This window comes from Nerophis ophidion, linkage group LG02, assembly GCF_033978795.1.
Source record: "Nerophis ophidion isolate RoL-2023_Sa linkage group LG02, RoL_Noph_v1.0, whole genome shotgun sequence".
Classification (NCBI taxonomy): Eukaryota; Metazoa; Chordata; class Actinopteri; order Syngnathiformes; family Syngnathidae; genus Nerophis; species Nerophis ophidion.
Genome location: NC_084612.1, coordinates 46,870,404 through 46,887,672, shown reverse-complemented (window position 1 = coordinate 46,887,672; position 17,269 = coordinate 46,870,404). Strand labels below are relative to the sequence as shown.

The following is a 17,269-nucleotide window of genomic DNA, read 5'->3' as shown; positions in this document are numbered from 1 at the left end:
ACACCTTCCACATGCACTCACTGTGCATTTAAAAAAAAACTTACCATTTGTTCTTAAACATGTTCAACATGCACTCACTATGCACTTTAAGAAAGTCACTCTTGTTCTTAAACCTGTTCCACATGCATTTAATATGCATTTTAAAAAGTTAGCATTAGTTCTTAAACACCTTTCCGAATGCACTTTTAAAAAGTTAGCATTTGTTCCTAAACACGTTCCACATACACTCACTATGCACTTTAAAAAAGTTAGCATTTATTCTTAAACACCTTCCACATGCACTCACTATGCATTTAAAAAAAAGTTAGCATTTGTTCTTAACCATCTTCCAAATGCACTCACTATGCATTTTTTTAGCAATTGTTCCAAAACATGTTCCACATGCACTCACTATGCACTTTAAAAAAAAAAAAATTTAGCTTTTTTCCTAAACACCTTCCGAATGCACTCACTATGCATTTTTTTAGTATTTGTTCTTAAACATGTTCCACATGCACTCACTATGTACTTAAAAAAAACAAAACAGTTAGCATTTGTTCCTAAACACATTCCACATACACTCACAATGGACTTTAAAGAAGTTAGCATTTGTTCCTAAACACGTTCCACATGCACTCACTATGCACTTTTAAGAACGTATTATTTGTTCTTAAACATATTCCACATGCACTCAATATGCACTTTAAAAAAGTTAGCATTTGTTCTTAGACATCTTCCACATGCACTCACTATGCAATTTAAGAAAGTCAAAACTGAGAAGCACTAAAAAAATGTTTTTCACTACCCAGAGTGCATTTCAGCAGGGGCAGCTGCCAGACTAAGAAGAGTGGGGGTTGAAGGGTCGAATGTGTGTGTGTGTGTGTGTGTGTGTGTGTGTGTGTGTGTGTGTGTGTGTGTGTGTGTGTGTGTGTGTGTGTGTGTGTGTGTGTCAGTACATGCTTGCTTGACACACCTGTCAAGCCCCAAAAGCGCAGGTGAACGACATGTCAGCACAGGCCCATAGAAAAACAAGACAGGTGACATTTTTTGAACCATCCACCCACCAACACACACACACACACACACACACACACACACACACACACACACACACACACACACACACACACACACACACTCACACACACACATTTGTAATTTGATACCTGCAACACGTTTCAAAAAAGCTGGCAAAGGTGGCAAAAAAGACAGAGAAAGTTGAGGAATGTTCATCAAAGTATGGCTGGGCGATATATCGATACAAACGATATATCACAGGTTTATATAGAAAATGACTATATCATAATATTCGACTATATGTTCTCCCACAGTTACTTTTAGCTGCGGGCATTACATTACTGGCGTATCTCACTCCTTTTCGTCTGTCCTTCTCACAAGGACGTAAAACAAGCCCGCCTTGTTACATACGTCACATACTGTCGCGCATGTAGCGTCATCCGCTCTCGCCGACCAGAGAGGTAGCAGCATGGCTAACGTTAGCTGAGGCAGGTCGAGCGGAGCGGTGCTTGTGACATTACAAGAGCGAGATGGTGTGAAACTGATCACAAATGGAAGAAGAACAATAAATGCCCAAAATAACGAGCAGGGGGTCCATCATCTGGCGGTGGTTTGGCTTCAAGTGGAAAGATATTCAGCAGACAACAGCAATTTGCAAAGTATGCAGCAGAAGTGTTACTACAAAAAAGTAGCAGCACTACTAATTCGTATTTTCATTTAAAATGTCACCCGCGAGAGAATGAAGAGTATTTAATAAATACAGTTTTGGTCAATTGACTTAGTTGTGATTTCCCTCTCTGCATAAAAGTTTAAAAGTAGCATATATTAATGCAGTGTGAAGAAGAAACTGTTAATGTAGACACATAGAATCATCATACTGCTGTGATTATATGCATCAAGTGTTCATTCAAGGTCGAGGCAAAATATCGTAATATATATCGTATATCGCAATATGGCATAAAAATATTGCGATATTAATAAAAGCCAATATTGCCCAGCCCTACATCAAAGACTTATTTGGAACATCCCACAGGTGAACAGACTAATACGGAACAGGTGGGTGCCATGATTGGGTATAAAAGCAGCTTCCATGAAATGCTCAGTCATTCACAAACAAGGACGGGCGAGGGTCACCACTTTGTCAACAAATGCCTGAGCAAATTGTTTAAGAACAACATTTTTCAAGCAGCTATTGCAAGGAATTTAGGGATTTCACCATCTACGCTCCGTGATATCATCAAAAGGTTCAGAGAATGTGGAGAACTTACTGCACGTAAGCCATGATATTACGCACCTTGGATCCCTTAGACGCTACTGCATCAAAAAGCGACATCATTGTGTAAAGGATATCACCACATGGGCCTAGGAACACTTCAGAAAACCACTGTCAGTAACTGCAGTTGGTCGCTACATCAGTAAGTGCAAGTTACAACTCTACTTTATCTACATTCATCAACAAAACCCAGAAACGCCACAGGCTTTGCTGGGGCCGAACTTATCTAAGATGGACTGATGCAAAGTGGAAAAGTGTTCTGTGGTCTGACGAGTCCACATTTAAAATTGTTTTTCGAAACTGTGTCCTCCAGACCAAAGAGGAAAAGAACCACCCGGTCCCAGGGTCAAAGTGTAAAAGGCAGCATGTGTGGGTGTATCAGTGGCCAAGGCATGGGTAACATACACATCTGTGAAGGCACCATCAATGCTGAAAGGTACATACAGCTTTTGGAGCAACATATGTTGCTATCCAAGCAACGTAATCATGGACGGCCCTGCTTATTTCAGCAAGACGATGCCAAGCCAGGTGTTACAACAGTGTGGCTTCCTAGTAAAAGAGTGCGGGTACTAGACTGGCCTGCCTGTAGTCCAGACATTGAAAATGTGTGGTACAATATGAAGGCTAAAATAAGAAAAAGGAGACTGTTGAACAACTTAAGCTGTACATCAAGCAAGAATGGAAAATAATTCCACTTCAAAAATGTGTCTCCTCAGTTTCCAAACCTTTACTGAGTGTTGTTAAAAGGAAAGGCCATGTAACACACTGGTAAAAAGGCATTTTTTGCAACGTGCTGCTGCCATTTAATTCTAAGTTCATAATTATTTGCAAAGCTTCTAAGTGTGAACACGAAATATATTTTCTTTGCAGTCTATTTAATTGAATATAAGTTGAAAATGATTTGTTGTATTCTCTTTTTATTTACCATTTACACAAGGTGACAACTTCACTGCTTTTGGGCTTTGTATGTAAGTACTGGGACCACAGATGCAGTATTACCTTAGTATGACCCTTTAAATGACATAGCTAGTATGACCTTCAAATGACATAACAATCCCAGACTTCTTAATAAGTGGTGTTATAGTCGGCGTGGTGCTGGTGGGCAGTCTAGACCACCTGCATGTAGTCGTGCTAAGGCCGTGGAAATGTAAAGTTTCCCAGCAGAGGAGAAAAGACTTGGCAAGAAGCGTGATGTTTGGGGGATGACGTGATGGATTCTGCAGGACTGGGAAAGACTGCGAGGGGAGCGACGTCGTTGACGTTCCCATGGGCTGACGTCAGCCCTGAGAACAGGCTTTCATCTGGACCGTGGCACCTGGGACGCTGCTCTGGGGTTCCTGACTTTCTTGTGGATGGCTACCAAAAGCACCATATGGCAGTGACACTTGCCAAGGGACATGTAAGGGACATGGCATGATGTTCTTTACCAGTGTACGTACACTTTTGACCACCACTGCACGTCCAACCTCAGAATCCCAGACAAGTCGTGAGAGTGGACAATGGGAACATTTCAAAGAGAAATGCTTGAACACCTGGACGTGACCAAGGACTTGCCAACAGACACATCTGGAGCTGTGCAGTACCCGGAGGGGGCCAACACCTGCACTTTATGGACTCTGCAGGAGTCTTTGATCCCCAGTCCTGAGTCCGACTGGCATCATGTCTGCTCCACACAAGTCTTCCCTGGAAACAAGTCGTACCAGTTCTGTCGCCACGTGCCCAGATGGGGCTGTGAAGTCAACGTTGGAAGAAGAAGAAGGACAGGAAGCAGCATGAGAAGTGTCAGTCAAAAACCTGCTCTGTGTGCCGGTGCAACTGGATAAACCTGACCTGGGTCACGGCACGACTTGTACAGACTTGTTGCACACAGGAGAAAGAGAGAAAAGTGCCTCTAATATTGAAGACCAGAAACGTATTCTGCTGGTGTCTCCTTCGGTCACCACACATGACCTCAGACCTATAAAGAAATAGAGAGAGGTGTGGTCCAGACCTCTAAAGAACTGGAGAGAGGTGTGGTCCAGACCTCTAAATAACTACAGATAGGTGTAGTCCAGACCTCTAAGGACCTAGAGAGAGGTGTGGTCCTGACCTCTAAAGAAGTAGAGATAGGTGTAGTCCAGACCTCGACAGACCAAGTGAGAGGTGTGGTCCAGTGCTCTAAAGAACTAGAGAGAGGTGTGGTCCAGACCTCTAAAGAACTAGAGAGAGGTGTGGTCTAGACCTTTAAATAACAAGAGAGAGGTGTGGTCCAGAGCTTCAAAGAACTAGCGAGAGGTGTGGTCCAGAGCTTTAAAGAACTAGAGAGGTATTGTCCAGACCTCTAAATAACTAGAGAGAGGTGCGGTCCAGACCTCTGAAGAACTAGAGAGGGGTGTGGTCCAGAATTTTAAAGAACTAGAGAGAGGTGTGGTCCAGAGCTTTAAAGAACTACAGAGTGGTGTGGTCCAGACCTCTAAATATTTAAAGAGACGGGTGGTCCAGAGCTCTAAAGACCTTGAGAGAGAGGTATTGTCCAGACCTCTAAATAACTCGAGAGAGAAGTGCGGTCCAGACCTCTAAAGAACTAGAGAGAGCTGTGGTCCAAACCACTAAAGAACGAGAGAGAGGTGTGGTCCAGACCTCTAAAGGACTAGTGAGAGGTGTGGTCCCAACCTCTGAAGAACTAGAGAGGTGTGGTCCAGACCTCTGAAGAACTAGAGAGGTGTGGTCCAGAGCTCTAAAGAACTAGATAGAGAGGTATTGTCCAGACCTCTAAATAACTAGAGAGAGGTGTAGTTCAGACCTCTAAAGAACTAGAGAGAGGTGTGGTCCAGACCTCTAAAGAACAAGAGAGAGGTGCGGTCCAGACTGATAAAGAAAAAGAGAGAGGTGTGGTCCCAACCTCTGAAGTACTAGAGAGAGGTGTGGTCCAGACCTCTAAAGAACTACAAAGGTGTGGTCCAGAGCTCTAAAAAACTAGAGAGAGAGAGGTATTGTCCAGACCTCTAAATAACTAGAGAGAGGTGCGGTCCAGACCTCTAAAGAACAAGAGAGAGGTGTGGTCCAGACTAATAAAGAAAAAGAGAGAGGTGTGGTCCCAACCTCTGAAGTACTAGAGAGAGGTGTGGTCCAGACCTCTAAAGAACTACAAAGGTGTAGTCCAGAGCTCTAAAAAACTAGAGGGAGAGGTATTGTCCAGACCTCTAAATAACTAGAGAGAGGTTCGGTCCAGACCTCTAAAGAAGTAGAGAGAGGTGTGGTCCAGACCTCTGAAGAACAAGAGAGAGGTGTGGTCCAGACTGATAAAGAAAAAGAGAGAGGTGTGGTCCCAACCTCTGAAGTACTAGAGAGAGGTGTGGTCCAGACCTCTAAAGAACTACAAAGGTGTGGTCCAGAGCTCTAAAAAACTAGAGAGAGAGGTATTGTCCAGACCTCTAAATAACTAGAGAGAGGTGCGGTCCAGACCTCTAAAGAACAAGAGAGAGGTGTGGTCCAGACTAATAAAGAAAAAGAGAGAGGTGTGGTCCCAACCTCTGAAGTACTAGAGAGAGGTGTGGTCCAGACCTCTAAAGAACTACAAAGGTGTAGTCCAGAGCTCTAAAAAACTAGAGAGAGAGGTATTGTCCAGACCTCTAAATAACTAGAGAGAGGTGCGGTCCAGACCTCTAAAGAACTAGGGAGGGGTGTGGTCCAGACCGCTAAAGAACTAAAGAGAGGGGCAGTCCAGACTTCTAAAGACCTAGAGAAAGGTGTGGTCCAGACCTCTAAAGAAGAAGAGAGAGTTGTGGTCCAAGCCTCTAAAGAACTAGAGAGAGGTGTGGTCCAGGCCTCTAAAGAACTAGAGACAGGTGTGGTACAGACCTCTAAAGAACTCGAAAGAGGTGTGGTCCAGAGCTCTAAAGACCGAGAAAGAGGTGTGATCCAGACCTCTAAAGAACTTGAGAGAGGTGTGGTCCAGATCTCAAAAGAACTAGAGAAAGGTGTGGTCCAGACCTCTAAAGAACTAGAGAGAGGTGTGGTCCCAACCTATGAAGAACTAGAGAGAAGTGTGGTCCAGACCTCTAAAGGACTAGAGATAGGTGTAGTCCACACCTCTAAAGACCTAAAGAGAGGTGTGGTCCAGACTTCTAAAGAACTAGTGAGAGGTGTGGTCCAGACCTCTTGGTGGTCTACTGCTAGGGACTTGTAGTTCCAAACAAAAACACCCAAACACCAAAATACTTTACAGATCACACAAGAGCCTGGAGTTTGTTCTCCAGGGACAGGATAAGAATCCATCCAGTCTCGTTTTGATAGTAGTCAGTGCCAAAAATCTTATGCAACCTCCATCTACAAACCCTGTTTCCGTATGAGTTGGGAAATTGTGTTAGATGTAAATATAAACAGAATACAATGATTTACAAATCACTTTCAACCCATATTCAGTTGAATATGCTACAAAGACAACATATTTGATGTTCAAACTGATGAACTTTTTTTTTTTTACAAATAAACATTAACTTTAGAATTTGATGCCAGCAATACGTGACAAAGACGTTGGGAAATGTGGCAATAAATACTGATAACGTTCAGAAATACTCATCAAACAAGTATTTGGAACATCCCACAGGTGTGCAGGCTAATTGGGAACAGGTGGGTGCCATGATTGGGTATAAAAGCAGCTTCCATCAAATGCTAAGTAATTCACAAACAAGGATGGGGCGAGGGTCACCAAATTGTAAGCAAATTGTCGAACAGTTTTAGAACAACATTTCTCAACGAGCTATTGCAAGGAATTTAGGGATTTTACCATCTACGGTCCGTAAAATCATCAAAAGGTTCAGAGAATCTGTAAAAATCACTGCACGTAAGCGATGATAATACGGACCTTTGATCTCAGGTGGTACTGCATCAAAAAACGACATCAGTGTGTAAAGGATATCACCACATGGGCTCAGGAACATTTCATAAAACTACTGTCAGTAACTACAGTTGGTCGCTACATCTTTAAGTACAAGTTAAAACTCTACTATGCAAAGCGAAAGCCATTTATCAACAACACTCAGGAACGCCGCTGGCTTTGCTTGGCCCGAGCTCATGTAAGATGAACTGATGCAATGTGGAAAAGTGTTCTGTGTTCTGACGAGTCCACTTTTCAAATTATATGTGGAAGCTGTGGACGTGGTGTCCTCCGGAACAAAGAGGAAACAACCATCCGGATTGTTATAGGCGCAAAGTTCAAAAGCCAGCATCTGTGATGGTATGGGGGTGTATTATTGCCCAAGGCATGGGTAACTTACACATCTGTGAAGGCACCAATAATGCTGAATGGTCCATACAGGTTTTGGAGCAACATATGGTGTCATCCAAGCAAAATTATCATGGACGCCCATGCTTATTTCAGCAAGACAATGCCAAGCCACGTGTTACAACAGCGTGGCTTCGTAAAAAAAGAGTGCGGGTACTTTCTGGCCCGCCTGCAGTCCAGACCTGTTTCCCATCGAAAATGTGTGGCTCATTATGAAGCGTAAAATAAGACAGCGGAGACCCCGGACTGTTGAACGACTGAAGCTCTACATAAAACAAGAATGAGAAAGAATTCCACTTTCAAAGCTTCAACAATTACTTTTCTCAGTTCCCAAAAGTTTATTGAGTGTTGTTAAAAGAAAAGGTGATGTAACACAGTGGTGAACATGCCCTTTCCCAACTACTTTGGCATGTGTAGCAGCCATTAAATTCTAAGTTAATTATTATTTGCAAAAAAAAAAAAGTTTGAGTTTGAACATCAAATATGTTGTTTTTGTAGTGCATTCAATTAAATATGGGTTGAAAAGGATTTGCAAATCATTGTATTCCGTTTATATTTACATCTAACACAATTTCCCAACTCATATGGAAACGGGGTTCGTATATATATATATATATATATATATATATATATATATATATATACATATATATATGTAATTATTATCTTTATTGAAACAAAAAATGTTAGGGTACATGAAACATATGTTTATTATTGTAATTTAGTCCTTAAACAAAATAGTGAACATACTAGACAACTTGTCTTTTAGTAGTAAGTAAACAAACAAAGATTCCTAATTAGTCTGCTGATGTATGCAGTAACATATTGTGTTATTTATCTACCTATTATTTTGTAAACATTATGGGCTCACCACTCATAGGAGGGGCCATAGAGGTCGGGTGCATTGTGAGCTGGGCGGCAGCCGAAGGCAGGGCACTTGGCGGTCCGATCCTCGGCTACAGAAGTTAGCTCTTGGGACATGGAACGTCACCTCACTGGGGGGGAAGGAGCCTGAGCTAGTCCGCGAGGTAGAGAAGTTCCGGCTGGATATAGTCGGACTCACCTCGACACACAGCAAGGGCTCTGGAACCAGTTCTCTCGAGAGGGACTGGACCCTCCTCCACTCTGGCGTTGCCGACAGTGAGAGGCGACGGGCTGGGGTGGCAATTCTCGTTGCCCCCCGGCTCAAAGCCTGCACGTTTGAGTTCAACCCAGTGGACGAGAGGGTAGCTTCCCTTTGCCTTCGGGTGGGGGGACGGGTCCTGACTGTTGTTTGTGCTTACGCACCAAACAGCAGTTCAGAATACCCACCCTTTTTGGGTACACTCGAGGGAGTACTGGAAAGTGCTCCCCCGGGTGATTCCCTTGTCCTACTGGGAGACTTCAACGCTCATGTTGGCAACGGCAGTGAAACCTGGAGAGGCGTGATTGGGAAGAATGGTCGCCCGGATCTAAACCCGAGTGGTGTTTTGTTATTGGACTTTTGTGCTCGTCACGGATTGTCCATAACAAACACCATGTTCAAACATAAGGGTGTCCATATGTGCACTTGGCACCAGGACACCCTAGGCCGCAGTTCCATGATTGACTTTGTAGTCGTGTCATCGGATTTGCGGCCTCATGTTCTGGACACTCGGGTGAAGAGAGGGGCGGAGCTTTCTACCGATCACCACCTGGTGGTGAGTTGGCTGCGATGGTGGGGGAGGATGCCGGACAGACCTGGCAGGCCCAAACGCATTGTGAGGGTCTGCTGGGAACGTCTGGCAGAGTCTCCTGCCAGAGAGAGTTTCAATTCACACCTCCGGGAGAACTTTGAACATGTCACGAGGGAGGTGCGGGACATTGAGTCCGAGTGGACCATGTTCCGAACCTCTATTGTCGAGGCGGCTGATTGGAGCTGTGGCCGCAAGGTTGTTGGTGCCTGTCGTGGCGGTAATCCCAGAACCCGTTGGTGGACACCAGCAGTGAGGGATGCCGTCAAGCTGAAGAAGGAGTCCTATCGGGTTCTTTTGGCTCATAGGACTCCGGAGGCAGTGGACGGGTACCGACGGGCCAAGCGGTGTGCAGCTTTAGCGGTAGCCGAGGCAAAAACTCGGACATGGGAAGAGTTCGGGGGAGCCATGGAAAACGACTTCCGGACGGCTTCGAAGCGATTCTGGACCACCATACGCCGCCTCAGGAAGGGGAAGCAGTGCACTATCAACACCGTGTATGGTGCGGATGGTGTTCTGCTGACTTCGACTGCGGATGTTGTGGATCGGTGGAGGGAATACTTCGAAGACCTCCTCAATCCCACCAACACGTCTTCCTTTGAGGAAGCGGTGCCTGGGGAATCTGTGGTGGACTCTCCTATTTCTGGGGCCGAGGTCGCTGAGGTAGTTAAAAAGCTCCTCGGTGGCAAGGCCCCGGGGGTGGATGAGACCCGCCCGGAGTTCCTTAAGGCTTTGGATGCTGTGGGGCTGTCTTGGTTGACAAGACTCTGCAGCATCGCGTGGACATCGGGGGCGGTGCCTCTGGATTGGCAGACCGGGGTGGTGGTCCCTCTCTTTAAGAAGGGGGACCGGAGGGTGTGTTCCAACTATCGTGGGATCACACTCCTCAGCCTTCCCGGTAAGGTTTATTCAGGTGTACTGGAGAGGAGGCTACGCCGGATAGTAGAACCTCGGATTCAGGAGGAACAGTGTGGTTTTCGTCCTGATCGTGGAACCGTGGACCAGCTCTATACTCTCGGCAGGGTTCTTGAGGGTGCATGGGAGTTTGCCCTACCAGTCTACACGTGCTTTGTGGACTTGGAGAGGGCATTCGACCGGGAAGTCCTGTGGGGAGTGCTCAGAGAGTATGGGGTACCGAACTGTCTTATTGTGGCAGTCCGCTCCCTGTATGATCAGTGCCAGAGCTTGGTCCGCATTGCTGGCAGTAAGTCGGACACGTTTCCAGTGAGGGTTGGACTCCGCCAAGGCTGTCCTTTGTCACCGATTCTGTTCATAACTCTTATGGACAGAATTTCTAGGCGCAGCCAAGGCGTTGAGGGGATCCGATTTGGTGGCCACGGGATTAGATCTCTGCTTTTTGCAGATGATGTAGTCCTGATGGCTTCATCTGGCCGGGATCTTCAGCTCTCACTGGATCGGTTCTCAGCCGAGTGTGAAGCGACCGGAATGAGAATCAGCACCTCCAAGTCCGAGTCCATGGTTCTCGCCCGGAAAAGGGTGGAGTGCCATCTCCGGGTTGGGGAGGAGACCCTGCCCCAAGTGGAGGAGTTCAAGTACCTAGGAGTCTTGTTCACGAGTGGGGGAAGAGTGGATCGTGAGATCGACAGGCGGATCGGTGCGGCGTCTACAGTAATGCGTACGTTGTATCGATCCGTTGTGGTGAAGAAGGAGCTGAGCCAAAAGGCAAAGCTCTCAATTTACCGGTCGATCTACGTTCCCATCCTCACCTATGGTCATGAGCTCTGGGTCATGACCGAAAGGATAAGATCACGGGTACAAGCGGCCGAAATGAGTTTCCTCCGCCGGGTGGCGGGGCTCTCCCTTAGAGATAGGGTGAGAAGCTCTGCCATCCGGGCGGAGCTCAACGTAAAGCCGCTGCTCCTCCACATCGAGAGGAGCCAGATGAGGTGGTTCGGGCATCTGGTCAGGATGCCACCCGAACGCCTCCCTAGGGAGGTGTTTAGGGCACGTCCAGCTGGTAGGAGGCCACGGGGAAGACCCAGGACACGATGGGAAGACTATGTCTCCCGGCTGGCCTGGGAACGCCTCGGGATCCCCCGGGAAGAGCTAGACGAAGTGGCTGGAGAGAGGGAAGTCTGGGCTTCCCTGCTTAGGCTGCTGCCCCCGCGACCCGACCTCGGATAAGCGGAAGATGATGGATGGATGGATGGATTATGAGGGACAAACTGTAAAAAATTGATTATTCATCCACTTGTTCATTTACTGTTAATATCTGCTTATTTTCAGTTTTATCATGTTCTATCTACACTTCTGTTCAAATGTAATAATCACTTATTCTTCTCTTCTTTGATACTTTACATTAGTTTTGGATGATACCACACATTTAGGTATTGATCCGATACCAAGTAATTGCAGGATCATACATTGGTCATATTCAAAGTCCTCATGTGTCCAGGGACATATTTACTCACTTAATAAACATAATATGAATTAAACAGAAAAAGATGTTGAAATGCCAAAAATATCAATATAGTCATTTTAGTTTCGACTAGATACACTCTTGCACTTGGTATCATTACAGTGGATGTCAGGTGTAGATCCACTCATGACATCTGTTTACATTGTGACGCCGGTGAGCTATTGTATCCTCTTACAGTGTGTAGTGTAGCATGTTTAGCTATTACTCGTACTCCAGTGATAATGCTACTTGTAAAAAACTTACTTTATTTGTCGCCATGGAGGCCAGGATTAGAGATTTAGATACTGCTGACTGATGACATCTCTAATCACTGCTATGTTGAAATCCATCCATCCATTTTCTACCGCTTATTTCCTTTGGGTTCGCCGGAGCGCTGGTTCCTATCTCAGCTACAATCGGGCGGAAGGCGGCGTACACCCTGGACAAGTCGCCATCTCATCGAAGGGCCAACACATATAGACAGACAACATTCACACTCACATTCACACACTAGGGCCAATTTAGTGTTGCCAATCAACCTATCCCCAGGTGCATGTCTTTGGAGGTAGGAGGAAGCCGGAGTACACGGAGGGAACCCACGCAGTCACGGGAGAACATGCAAACTCCACACAGAAAGATCCCGAGCCCGGGATTGAACCCCAGACTACTCAGACTATTCGTATTGTGAGGCAGATGCACTAACCCCTCTTCCACCGTGAAGCCCGCTATGTTGGAATTCTTATGAATATTGATACTGTTGTTGATATTATTAGTACTTTTGTTTTTTTTTGTGTCATGTTACTCTGTGGGTTGCTGTTCTGGTTTGGTTTTGGAATTGGAATTGTATTATTGTGTATTATTTTGTTGGAGTGTTTAATACAAAAAGTAGTAATTACATGAGAAGTATGTAAAAGTCAATATTTTTAACTTTCATATAAAATATCAAGGTTTAGTTTATTTATGACAATCTCACATTAACAACATCTTGATGTTTTAGATGTTCCCATAGCGCCTGGTTCTGACTCAGACCAGCACTAGGTCCAGTATCAGAAGTCTCTTACCGTACATCTTGCCCTCGTCCGACAGGATGATCTTCCTGCGGCCGCAGGGCGGGTAAATGGCGAGGGCCTCCTGGAAGCTCTGCTCGATGTCGGGGCTCCACACGCCCTCCGCGTCCCCGTCGATGGCTTTGTCCTCGCTGTCCCCGTCCAGCCCATCTTCTGGGCTCCCGTTGGCGCTCCACTCGTTGGACGCAATGGTGGCGGCTCCCCCGGGGCCCGGCCCCGAGCCCCGATGTCAAAGATGGAGGAGGGCTGTGAAGAAGAAGAAGAAGAAGAAGAAGAAGAAGAGAGGACTTCAGTCAAAACACAAAGTTGGACGGAGAACAGATGTTTGCAAGATGTGGACATAAAAGTCAGTGGAGAAGAATTAAAAGCCCTGAAGGTGAACTAGAAGAACTAGACTTGCTGGAGTTAAAGTCCAAACATCTTTGTCTAACTCATTTATATTCTTTTAGTCACACTAATCAGTGAGCAGGAAGTCTAGCACTAGGTCACTAAACTTTGCACATGCATACTTTTTGTCTTGGCATAGGAAACATTAAATTCTTTATTTATTTATTTATTTGTATAATTATTTGTGTGATTAAATATTTTTATTTTCTTCCATTTTAATTTGTAAATGTTTTATGATGTTTTGTCACTTCCTGTTTGTCTGAAATCAAGTGAGTTCTTTTCCTGTTGAAGACACCGTCTGTTTCAACTTGACACTGTGGACTTTATATCCAGAACTTTTTGCAAAGACAGAACATTCTTTATGTTGAATGTGAATGCTGAATCTTAATTGTTTACTTAATGTGAATACTGTAAATTAGTTTTTTATGTTTAACGTGAATACTGTATCTTAGATGTTATGTTCAATGTGAATATTGTATCTTAGTTTTTTTGTTTACTGTGAATAATATATATTTTGTGTTTATGTTTAATATTAATACAGTATCGCAGTTTTTTAATGTTAATAATGTATCTTGGTTGTTTATTTTAATTGTAAATACTGTATCTTAGTTGTTTATGTTTAATGTGAACACGGTATGTTAGAAGTTTGTTTAATGTGAATACTGTATCTTAGTAGTTTATGTTTGATGTAAATACTGTATCTTAGTAGTTTATGTTTAATGTAAATACTGTATCTTAGTGGGTTATATTTAAGGTAAATACTGTATCTTAGTAGTTTATGTTTAATGTGAATACTGTAACTTTGTTGTTTATGTTTAATGTGAATACTGCATCTTAGTTGTTTATGATTAATGTAAATACTGTATCTAGTTGTTTATATTTAATGTTAATACTGTATCTTGCTTGTTTATGTTTAATGTGAATACTGTATCTTAGTAGTTTATATGTATGTAAATGCTGTATCTTCGTAGTTTATGTTTAATGTGCATACTGTATCTTAATTGTTAATGTTCAATGTGAATACTGTATCTTAGTTGTTTATTTAATGTGAATAATGTATCTTGGTTGTTTATGTTTAATGTAAACACTGTATCTTAGTTGTTTATGTTTAATGTGAATACTGTGTCTTAGTTGTTTATGTTTAATGTGAAAACTGTACCTTTGTAGTTTGTTTTAATGTGAAAACTGTACCTTAGTAGTTTATGTTTAATGTGAATACTGCATCTTAGTAGTTCATATTTGATTTAAATACTGTATCTTAGTAGTTTATGTTTAATGTAAATACTGTATCTTAGTAGTTTATGTTGAATGTAAATGCTGTATCTTACTAGGTTATATTTAATGTAAATACTGTATCTTAGTAGTTTAGGTTTAATGTGAATACTGTATTTTAGTTGCTTATGTTTAATGTGAATATTGTATATTAGTTATTTATGTTTAATCTAAATTGTGTTTCTTTATAGTTTATGTTCAATGTGAATACTGTATCTTTGTAGATTATGTTTTACATAAGTACTGTGCCTTGGTAGTTTATGTTTAATGTGAATACTGCATCTTAGTTGTTTATGTTTAATGTGAATACTGTAATTTAGTTGTTTATTTAATGTTAATAATGTATCTTGGTTGTTTATGTTTAATGTAAATACTGTATTTTAGTTGTTTATGTTTAATGTGAAAACTGTATCTTAGTTGTTTATGTTTAATGTGAAAACTGTACCTTATTAGTTTGTTTAATGTGAAAACTGTACCTTAGTAGTTTGTGTTTAATGTAAATACTGTATCTTAGTTGTTTATGTTTAATCTGAATTCTGTATCTTTGTAATTTATGTTCAATGTGAATAGCGTATATTAAAAGGTTATGTTTAAAGTAAATACTGTGTCTTAGTAGTTTATGTTCAATGTGAATACTGTATTTTAGTTGTTTATGTTTAATGTAAATACTTTGTTCTCTGTCTTTGGTCTTTGATTATTTTATATTAGTTGTTTATTTTTAATGTGAATAGGGTATGTAAGAAGTTTGTTCAGGTCAAATGCAGAGGACAAATGTTGCCACACCTAGTGTGTGTGACAATCATTGGTACTTTAACTTTAACTTTAATGTGAATACTGTATCTTAGTAGTTCACGTTTGATTTAAATACTGTATCTTAGTAGTTTATGTTTAATGTAAATACTGTATCTTATTAGTTTATGTTTAATGTAAATACTGTATCATAGTAGGTTATATTTAATGTAAATACTGTACCTTGGTAGTTTATGTTTAACGTAAATACTATATCTTAGTTATTTGTGTTTAATCTGAATTCTGTATCTTCGTAGTTTATGTTCAATGTGAATAGCGTATATTAGTAGGTTATGTTTAATGTAAATACTGTATCTTAGTAGTTTATGTTTAATGTAAATACTGTATCATAGTAGGTTATATTTAATGTAAATACTGTACCTTGGTAGTTTATGTTTAATGTAAAAACTGTATCTTAGTTGTTTATGTTTAATCTGAATTCTGTATCTTCGTAGTTTATGTTCAATGTGAATAGCGTATATTAGTAGGTTATGTTTAATGTAAATACTGTGACTTAGTACTTTATGTTCAATGTGAATACTGTATCTTAGTTGTTTATGTTTAATGTAAATACTGTGTTCTATGTCTTTGGTCTTTGATTAGCACCTAAAAGAAGGGAAACTCCAAAGAAAACTATTAGTCCTCCAGTTCCTGGTCTGTGCCAAATGAGTTGAAGAGCAAGCATGAAATGGAGTTTAATGAGGATTGGCCTCAGAGAATGTCTGTGGTCTCGCAGGCTAGGAAGTGTGTCTCAATGTGGTCGACTCATGGCTGCAACGTGAAAAGTCTTTTCCAAGCTGCCTTGCATCGTCTCCCAGAGGACGTTTAAGAAGGAACCCCGATCCTTTTCTACTTCAGCATCTGTGCAGATGATCATGGAGGACTGGAAGTGAATGTTTGTGTGAGAATGTCCATCTTATTGTCATGTTTGCCTTTGATTTCAGCACATATTAGTATTGGTATTGGTATATGTATTTAGAAACTTTTCGATACTTTAATAAAGGGGAGCGAAAACAAATTCATTATTGTCTTTATTGTAAGAAAAAATGTTAGTGTACATGAAACATATGTTTATTTTTGTCATTTAATCCTTCAATAAAATGTTGAACATACTAGACAACTTGTCTATGGTAGTAAGTAAAAAAACAAAGACTCCTAATTAGTCTGCTAACATATGCAGTAACATATTGTGTCATTTATCTTCCAATTATTTTGTCCACATTATAAAGGAAAAATTGTAAAAAAAAAAAAAACTATTAGTCTTCTTGTTCATTTAGAATAGAATAGAATAGAATAGAATTGACTTTATTGTCATTATATTTGCATATAACGAGATTAAAGACTCCAACTTAAGGTGCGGTAGTGGGAACAAATATGGGGTAAAATAAATAACACTAATAAAGGAAAAAAACTAATAATTGAAATAAACGGACTACAATCCAATAAAAATAATAAGTAATCCTGTACAATATACAACATTTACTGTTAATATCTGCTTATTTTCTGTTTTAACATGTTCTATCTATACTTCTGTTAAAATATAATAATCACTTATTCTTATCTTCTGTGATACCTGACCTTAGCTTTGGATGATACCAAACATTTAGGTATCGATCCAATACCAAGTAGTTACAGGATCATACATTGGTCATATTCAAAGTCCTCATGTGTCTAGGACATATTTACTGACTCTATGAAAATACTATGAATTTAGAAAAAAGGAAAAAGATGTGACGATAAAAAACATCGATGTAATCATAGTTGTACCAACTAAATACGCTCTTGTACTTGTAATAAGAATGTTACACACATGTTCACTTCCTGTGTCATGTTCATGTATGCCACTACTTAATAAACCAATAAGAATGGTACACACCTGTTCACTTGCTGTGTCATGTTCATGTGTGACACTGCCTAATAAACTAATAAGAATGTTACACACCTGTTCACTTCCTGTGTCCTGTTCATGTGTGACATTGACTAATAAACTAATAAGAATCATACTCACCTGTTCACTTCCTGTTTCATGTTCATGTGTGACATTGCCTAATAAACTAATAAGAATGTTACACACTTGTTCACTTCCTG

General features: G+C 41.5%; 1 protein-coding gene across 1 annotated transcript in view; it reads right to left on the bottom strand.

Moving 5' to 3' along the window:
• Nucleotides 1-12,959, bottom strand: part of tead3b (TEA domain family member 3 b) — a gene marked incomplete at its 5' end in the record, with an annotated part of 82,736 nt that extends 69,777 nt beyond the window's left edge. The window contains one exon of the mRNA XM_061893566.1: nt 12,728-12,959. Within this exon, the coding sequence (XP_061749550.1) occupies nt 12,728-12,959 (232 nt within the window). The remainder of the gene's footprint in view (nt 1-12,727) is intronic.
• Between the last annotated feature and the right edge of the window lie 4,310 nt (nt 12,960-17,269).